The sequence below is a fragment of the Castanea sativa genome, chromosome 5 (genome assembly GCF_040712315.1).
Source record: "Castanea sativa cultivar Marrone di Chiusa Pesio chromosome 5, ASM4071231v1".
In the NCBI taxonomy this organism is placed as follows: Eukaryota; Viridiplantae; Streptophyta; class Magnoliopsida; order Fagales; family Fagaceae; genus Castanea; species Castanea sativa.
In genome coordinates, this window is record NC_134017.1 from 11,113,229 (window position 1) to 11,122,612 (window position 9,384).

At 31.8% G+C, this 9,384-nt stretch overlaps 1 protein-coding gene across 3 annotated transcripts; it reads left to right on the top strand.

The window, feature by feature from the left end:
* Positions 1-708: 708 nt before the first annotated feature.
* Positions 709-7,434, top strand: LOC142634826 (receptor-like protein 15). Of its 3 annotated transcripts, XM_075809080.1 has the most exons (5): positions 709-1,144; positions 3,482-3,634; positions 3,953-4,027; positions 4,136-4,282; positions 5,099-7,434. In XM_075809080.1, the coding sequence occupies exons 1-5, from the start codon at positions 778-780 to the stop codon at positions 7,306-7,308; spliced, it is 2,952 nt and encodes a 983-aa protein (XP_075665195.1). In that variant the 5' UTR covers positions 709-777; the 3' UTR covers positions 7,309-7,434. The 3 variants fall into 3 exon arrangements, with proteins under 3 accessions (XP_075665195.1, XP_075665193.1, XP_075665194.1); XM_075809078.1 differs by lacking the exon at positions 3,482-3,634; XM_075809079.1 differs by lacking the exons at positions 3,482-3,634; positions 3,953-4,027.
* The last annotated feature ends 1,950 nt before the right edge of the window (positions 7,435-9,384 follow it).

Below are 9,384 nucleotides of genomic sequence, written 5' to 3' on the forward strand. Positions count from 1 at the left end.
ATTTAAGATATGTAAAATGATGCCAAGAGTTTTATATCTACATAGACACATTTTATTATTTTTAGTAAAGATACCTAACTTTCAAATATCCCTTCTCTTAATTATCAAATTATTTCTAATAACTTTTGCTCATTATTAATAAAAGAAAAAAAATGCTAGAGACAAACTATTTAATTACTCTAAATAAAATGACTATAAAATTTAATCATGTTAACATGAAAAAAATTATTACTTATTATCAATAAGGAACTAAGGATTACAAAGCTCAAAAGAAGTGCCAATCACCCACAATGTCAAGCCGCTTTCATCATTATGCTCAAGAAGAATACCTTAATTATCATTTTCCAAATAAATAAAGCTAATAAAACAATAAGTATAACATAAATTTTTCTGAGTGCGAGCCCATTCAAAACAGAAAATAATAAAATAGAAAGTGCAATTAGTGCTTTATGACTAAACAAAAAGTAGAGCCCACATGTCAAGTTGAAAGATACCAATAAGATTCGGTAGAACCCAATTACACCACGTAGCACATGAGATTCTTTTGCCCAAAGACTTAACCAGAAGTTTACCATATTATATGGATTTAAATAAGAAAGCCTTCTCCTTCTCAAAAAAAAAAAAAAAAAAAAAAAAAAAAAAAAGAAGAAGAAGAAAGAAAGCCTGCTAACTTTCTCTATATAAAGGCTCGTGGACTTGCAACTTTCTTGTCTTAGGTACTAACACAGAAGTTGGTTTACCTAGAAAATTAAAGTAGGAGTTTCACAAAATTTCTCAATGGGGTGGCCTTTAGTTAAATCTTTGCTGTGGTCTTTACTACTCTTTGTTCAAATTCATGAGCACAGAGCTTGTATTGAGGAAGAGAGGATGGGTCTCCTAGAATTGAAAGCCTTTCTAAAATCCCACACAAATTATACCAAGCCCCTTCTTCCGACATGGGTTTATGAGACAAAGGATGGGTGTTGTAGTTGGGAGTGGGTCAACTGTAGCACCAACACTGGTCACGTGATCAATCTCACGCTCTCCAGTATAAACAATTGGCAAGGGACTTGGTTCTTCAACTTGTCCTTGTTGCAGCCTTTCAAGGAGCTAAGAATTCTTGATTTATCTAGCAACGGAATTGCTGGTTGGTTAGGAAATGAAGGTACATGAGCTCTTGCACCTACTATCATACACCCACTCCTAAAACACACACACCACAAAAGAACTCTATGCTTAATAGGAAAGGCTTGGGAACATGGTAAGATTCGATTAAATATCCCTAATCAAATTAAAAATATAATAGTTCGTCATATGCTCTCAATTTGATTAATTAAATTTATTTTAGAGGAATAGTCATTTTAATCATTAGATTAGATATAAGTTCTCTATTCTAAACATTTTTTTTTTTTTTTTGTGGAGTCTCATTTACTCTAAACTTTAAATACAAATATTTAGACTATAAACTTTACATATGTCAAATATGTATAAAGGTAATTTATTTAGAAGTATTTAAGGAGCCTCATTATGATGCGTCAAATTTTTATGACGTATACAAATTGTTGTTTTCCATATAAAAACATAGGTATATATCACTCTAAAAGATAACACATGTTATTGCCGTATGCATCGACTAAGGGACACATAAATGGTTCCGTCTGGCTTCTTAATTTGTTAAAACCAAATAAAAATGTGCAACAGTCCTCGCAAATTCTCTTATTATTTATATTTGATTTCATCCCTTCCTCTCTCGACCCTTTCTATCTCCATCAAACCCAGTTTGCGGTAAGCATTGTTTAGAAATGAAGCATCTTAAATAAACAGCGTTGTAGCGCCAAAAATGTGGGAGTGCTCTGTTTAGATGAGCACTAATTTCATGTATCCAGGACCAGCGGCTGCGAAATACGTGACTCACATATACCCGCTATCGTAATAGATTACAGAATTCCATGTGCATAACTTAACTTGGGGATGTTTGGTCAATTTAAAAACTCAGTGTATTATTTATGTTCTTTTGGTATTGCTTTCCAATGATGCCATGCGTTGACTGAAATTTGTACTAAACTTGATATGAGTTCTCCTCATTCATAGATACAATGATTATGAACCAAAATTTTAAACTAAGGAAATCATTTTTCCTGTCAAAAAATTATTTTGGCTAATTTTGTTAGAGCATGGGAATGGCTATTGTTATATTCGTTAGTTAGGAGATAAAGTTATAAATTTTTGAAGGTTATGACAGATTATTCTTAACTGATAAATTGGTCCTTTAGGAAGTCTCACCATGTTTGAAACAAGCAAAGCCAAGTAATGTATCCGGTGTGAATGCTAAATCTTCATTTGTTCGACAATATGATTAAGCCTAAACTCAAAATGGTCGATAAACACATGCACAGAGGGTAGAGGGATCAGGGAAGCAGATTTTTTAAAAAGTCAGAAGGGCCTAACTCTTTTTTTCTTAATTCTTTTTTATTGAAAACGGTCTAACTTTTTTTTTCCTTTTTTTTGGAGTCAAAACATGTGCGTAAATATTTTAGTTTGTCTTTCGTTATTGAATAATTGCTTTAGTATTTTATTGCTTTTACTTGTGTGTTATGATCAACAAACCAATTCAAGAACACGAAATGACGACAATAAATGCCAATCATTAATAAATTGTATTTTATATGGTTCATTACTTGTTTTTTCTTACAGATAAATGTTCGTAAAATTAGATTGTAAATTGTTACTTATTTTAATACTGTCCTTTTCTTATGCTTTCTCACTAATTGCTACCATTACGGTATTTGCATCAATCAATGCAAAATAGAAAAATGTATCAATTTCAAAAATTTAACTCTCAAAATCATCCTCATTAGTCATGATAAAAATTTGTAAATTTACAAAATCACTACAATAATTGTGTAAATTTACACAAATACTATTCACTTTACATATACTTTATTTATTTATTTATTTTTTTCGTATCTTGAGACCAATAGAAGATAATAGGTGGTAGTTATAGTATGTGAAAAAAATTTTTAAAAAAAATTGATATTTTAATGTAATAAAGTGTAAAATAAATAATGCAATATGAAATTTTTTGAAAAGTAAGTATAAAATAAAAAAATTAGGTCTTTATACTAAAATAGATGAAATTTTTTGTACATAAATATTTTTACCGATACTTTATCTTTTCTTTAACATCTACTACCGAACACCTATAATAACGGTGGACTTTGACGTAGACTTGGTCTTGCTCTTGGCTTCATAAATAAGAAAGGCAAATAGAACTGCCAACAGTTCATATCTATATGATAAAAGTGCATACCTATGGCTTACAATCATAAAACTTCACACCTATCCAAAAACATATATCTATCAATTTTAGAAACATATTTGATTCTTAATATATATATATATATATATATATATATATATATATATATATATATATATATTGAGAATGACTTTCCGCATTTTGTTGATAAATTTTAACAATGTTTTTTTTTTTTTTTTTCAGAATCCAATGGTTTTTCAAATATGAGCAAGCTAACACAATTAAATTTAAGATATAACAACTTTGACAAGGAAATTTTAAGATCCTTAGGTGCCCTTCCTGTTCTTAAATCTTTGGATCTAAGTTTCAATAATATGTGGCCTCTTTTTAGCAAAGGTACGTGTATATCTGAATTTCCATCGCAAGAATACCATGAAAATTTTTACACAAACTGATATCTTATAACCAATATTTACCTTTATCAAAATTTACTCTCTTCATGTTAAAAGGCACAAAATGCTTCAGTGCAATAACTAATCCTTTTGATATATACAAATGATAGTAGTAGTATGCCTTCAATATTCAATGAGCATTTTATCAGAAATTTTTGTCCATTCCAATATAAAAGTGTTTAGTTCTACTAGATCTTTCTTCTGTACTATTGGTTTCAAGCTTATATATGAAATTTTGAATATCTCTTCACCGGTGATGTAGAACTGGTTTATCTAAGCAACTTGGAGGTCCTTATCTTGCAGTATTGTAGCCTTAATGGAAGCCTACCATTCAAGGGTAAACATTCCAACACCTATTTTTATTGATTTTTCCTCAATTAATCTCCTTAATGGAAGCCATTTTAAATACTTGCTCCTAACATATCGTCATCAATTTTCCTGGTAGATATGGCAAATTTTAGCAATTTGGAGATTTTAGATTTGAGTGGAAATGATTTCACTGGAAGCAATACTCCATATATCGGAGCGTTATCTTCTCTCAAGGCTATATCATTATCTTATAATAGACTCAATGGAACTTTAAACACTCCAGGTAAGAATCTACTACGAAATCAGGCATTTACAGTTTTGATTAGGAGTGTGAGAACAATTAAAAGAGATTGGTTAGCAATTTTATATAGATCAATCCTTACTTGCTGCAACTTGGAAGCATAACATTTGACCATCCACTTTTTCTGAATGTAGAAATTATTATACTCCCCTCTTCCCCCCACCCCCCCCCCCCCCACCAAAAAAATAAAAATATCATTTTAATCCCACAAGACCGACTCTACCCTTTGTTAATTCATAATTGAGCCAATTTGCCTAAGGCAACCGTATAGAATAAGGTCCAATAATTTTGGCCCTATAGTAGTACAATATTATATTTTGTATCAATTTTAAATAAATTATGTCACCTAATTATTATTATTTTGAAAAGTGACAAAGCTTAGCCACTCTTTTTCTATTTCACATCTAAACTTATCTCGTACCTAAAATCAATTATAACAAAAAAATTAGGAGCATTAGACATAATATCAATAATAAATAAATTTTTAACAAAACTTGAATACAATTCTTCTCAAAAAAAAAAAAAAAAATTTGAATACAAAAATTTAATTAGTAATTTTACATCTAAAAAATAATAGTAACGAATTTGAAGTCAAAACTTATAATATAGAAATTTATATAAATAATATTAAATTGATATTGAAATATAAGAGAATATTTGACTTAAAATTGTCTTCTTAAGCTTCAAATCTTATTGAGGCAATAGCGTGATTTCATATATTAATTAGGTTGTGTTGTTGATTCTTTCGGTGGCACAAGTTTAGGATAGACACCACTAATCTTTTATTGCTTTTGATAGAGTTTTGTGCGCTGAAGAAACTTGAAGAGATAGATCTTGCTGGTAATGACTTTGAAGGGATGCTTCCTCCATGCCTAAAAAATTTGACATCTCTTTCGTACTTAGATATATCTCACAACCAGTTCAATGGAAACTTGTCTTCGTCTCCAATAGCCAGCCTAACATCCCTTGAGTACATTGATCTGAGTTATAATCTTTTTGAAGGTTTATTCTCATTCAACATATTTGCTAATCACTCCCAGCTTAAGGTGATTCAATTTTTGAGTGATAACAACAAACTTGATATAGAAACTGAGAATCACAGTTGGGACCCTTTGTTTCAATTAAAGGTCCTAGTACTGTCTAATTGTAATCTCAACAGGCTTACTGGAAACTTTCCTAAGTTTCTCTTGGACCAATATGAATTGGAAGTCGTTGATATCTCTCATAGTAAATTGAATGGAAGCTTCCCCATATGGTTGCTTGAAAACAATACTGGACTACAACTGTTAAATCTTCAAAGTAACTCTTTCACAGGCGAGTTTCATTTGTCAGATCACTACATGAATCTTCGTTGGTTGGATCTCTCAGACAATCACTTTGATGGGAAACTTCAAAAAAATATCGGAAAGTGGATTCCAAAATTAGAAACTCTAAATTTATCCCGAAATCAATTTGAAGGTAATCTTCCATCCTCAATAGGTGACATGAGTAATTTGAGGGTTTTGGACTTGTCCTTTAATAATTTTTATGGAGAGGTACCAATGGAATTGGTTGCTAATATCACCTCCTGTAGAATTTTGAGGTTATCTAATAATAACTTTTGCGGTGAAATTTTCTCGAAGCACTTCAACCTATCCTTGTTATCTTTAGAACTGCAAAACAATAATTTCACAGGCACTCTTCCAGCTGTACCCCTAAATGTCTTGCTGGTCCTAAATATTAGCAACAACCACATGACAGGTACAATTCCTCTATGGATAGTAAATCGTAGTACGTCACCACGGGTTGCTGTTGACTTGAGCAGCAACTCTTTCGAAGGCCAGATTCCATGTGGACTATCTTCATCTGATATAATAAACCTTTCTCATAACTTGTTTTCAGGATTGTTACCTTCTTGCTTGAATCTACAGGATGTTAGGCACTTACTTTTGCAAGGGAACAAACTCAGGGGGTCATTACCAAAAGCTATTCTCAATTCATCATCCCTTGTGACATTGGACATTAGAGATAATCGCTTTATCGGCAGCATCCCTGATGAAATTGATGGACTTCCCAACTTAAAAGTGCTTTCGTTAAGTGGCAATCATTTTAGTGGTGTGATTTCAAAGCAGTTGTGTCGGTTAAAGAGGATAGGCATAATGGATCTTTCCAATAACTCTTTTTCTGGGACAATACCATACTGCTTTCACAACATAGCTTTTGGGAAGCTAGCTAGTAGTGATTTTGTCTATACAAAAGCCCCTGATTTTGCGACCTTTGGTTTTTCCCTCCCATTCAAATCTGTTCTAGATACGACTTTGGAAATTCAAGAGTCAGACATTCGCTTCCTGGGACAAGTTGAGATTGTATTTGTGATGAAATATAGGTCTGACTTGTACAAGGGTCTCATCCTTGATATGGTGTCTGCATTGGATTTGTCATTCAACAAGCTAACAGGTGAAATCCCTCTAACGCTAGGACAACTATCTTCAATTCATGCAATGAACTTGTCTTACAATCAGTTAACAGGTCCTATTCCAAAATCATTCTCAAGTTTGACTCAATTGGAGAGTTTAGATCTTTCTCATAACAATTTGAGTGGAGAAATTCCTTCGGTATTGGCCGATCTGTCGTTTCTAGGAGCTTTCAACGTGAATCATAACAACTTATCGGGTAAAATTCCATACATAGGACATCTTACAACATTTGAAAACAGCAGCTATGAAGGAAATCCATTTCTTTATGGTCCACCACTGGAGAAAAGTTGCACCGACATAGATGAATCACCTCCATCACCACAAATACCTTCAAAGGCAAATGATGGAAAATGGTATGAAGTTGATCTTCCAGTCTTCTCTATAATTTTCTCGGTATCATACGTTATTTTCTTTTTGGGTGTGGCTAGTATTCTTTATATTAATCCTCATTGGCGGCAACGATGCTTCAACTTGGTCGAGGATCGTATGTACTGGTGTTATTTTTTTGCTTTAAATACCCTAAAAGGGCTGCCAGGCCGTATGTGTCATTAGATCATTGGATGTACTCAATTTCTATACAATACCTGTGTATGGGTATGTTTGGTTATGAATAATTACTATCATGCTCTATAATGAAACAAGGTGCTCACTTGCAGTACTTTTTCATTTGTATTGTAATTCTTGTGACTAGCCAATGTCATTTGCGGATCTGTTATAATTTAATTTGAAAATAATTCGTGGAGAGGTTTTTACTTTTTATATGGGCCATGTGTAAAATTTATTTTATTATATATAGTATCATTAACAATTAGAAAAACTAGTAAGTTGCCCGTGCGATGCACGGATAATATTGTAATGTTTTATGTAAGATAAGTTTGGAGAATGTTGTACATATATTATACCATAATTGTCATAGAACTTTGTTAGTAATGAGTTCATTATAAAAAGTAACAAAAACTAAACAAAATAATAAAATAAAGATGAAAAAAACCTTAATACACTAAAATGCTAAAACCCTCAATTCATACATTATTGAAATTCATAGAAAAGAAAGCACACACCACATATAGATCATTATACAATCATCATTAAACCAAAACTCAAAAAAAAAAAAAAAAAACATTAACCCAAAACTCAATTTATTGTAGGAAAATAGTCAATATGTATTTTTTTTTTTTAATGAAATATCAAGAGACTTACTCGAGAAAGAAGCTTTGGAGTCTAAAGAATGCGGATTGAATAGTCGTGTTGTTTTTCCTCTGCAAATTCAATTGCCATTGACTAAATCCCCTCCACCCTACCACTGCACACCCTTGGTGTGATGGTCACTCCACAAGTATAAGTGCTTGTGGGGGTATGGGAGGTAAGGACTGGGGTTCAAGTCTCTAAGAGAGAGCTTCACACACATATACACTTAGACTTAGCTAAAGTAAAATTTCTATTTTGTATAAAAATAAAAATAAAAAACCCTCCACCCTAGATGATAACTGCTTGATCCCTATAATCCAATTTGTGATTTACAACATGTTTATCTTTTGTTTATTTTGAAAAGACCAATCTACTAAAGTCATATGCAAAGATTAAACAATCTTGAAAGGACAATGATAATGAGACTTTTACACTAAATAAACAATTATTGATTTCTCAGTTCTAGACTTCAAGCATATTTTGGAAATCGATATACACAATAACACAACCTATAAAAGAAAATAGGAAAACAAAGAATCTCACGATCTTAACCCTACCGATTGTAAGTGAAGAAATGAAATTTTGAAAGTAACAAAAGATAGCTTGAATTCATACATGTCAAGGCCACTTAATGTGCGATGGATAGCCATTGACTACAACAAAAGATCACAAGAGCAATAGGTTTCTTTCATTGGCTTGGTGTTTTAAAAAATTGTGAGTATGGAGGCAAAATTTGAGAGTAGCAATAGTTTAGGAAATTTAACTATTAAAGGTTTTTTTTTAAGAGAAAGAAAGTTTTTTTAAGAGAGAAAGAAAGAGAATGGAGGCATATGGTCAAAGTTGAGAGGGGAAGGCAAAGCGTGAGAGAGTGGTTGGGGAGTCAAAGATTTAGAAAATCCTACATTAATCATTATAACAGAGTATTGATAATGTACATAATGTGAAAACAAAAAGGCAAAAACCAAAACGTCATTTTGAAGGCAAGCTGTGATTAATGCATCTACACAATCATAAAGGCAGAAACTTTTTAAATAACTAACGTAAAAACTTGCCATACCAAAAAAAAAAAAAAAAGACTAACAGGGGAGGGAGACTTTGTTTATGAGATGTTTGTATGTAAATTCATAACCATAAAATAATAAGGATTCTCATAGAATAAAATAAAATAATAATGATTATAATAAATAAAAGATATGGATTTGTGTAATTTAGGCAACAAAAATGCTAGAATATTATCTATCTCGATCTCATTAATTATTAGTATCCCTTTTTATTAAAAAAAAAAAAAAACTGAAACATTTGGTATACTAAAAGACATGAAGAAGAGAGAGAGTTGTGATGTAAACTCAGTCAATTAATGGGAGAGTTGGATGATTGTAGAGAAACTTCATAGGAGGTGCCACTTGGCAAAAGCTTAGACCCTCACACAATGAGGTCTCT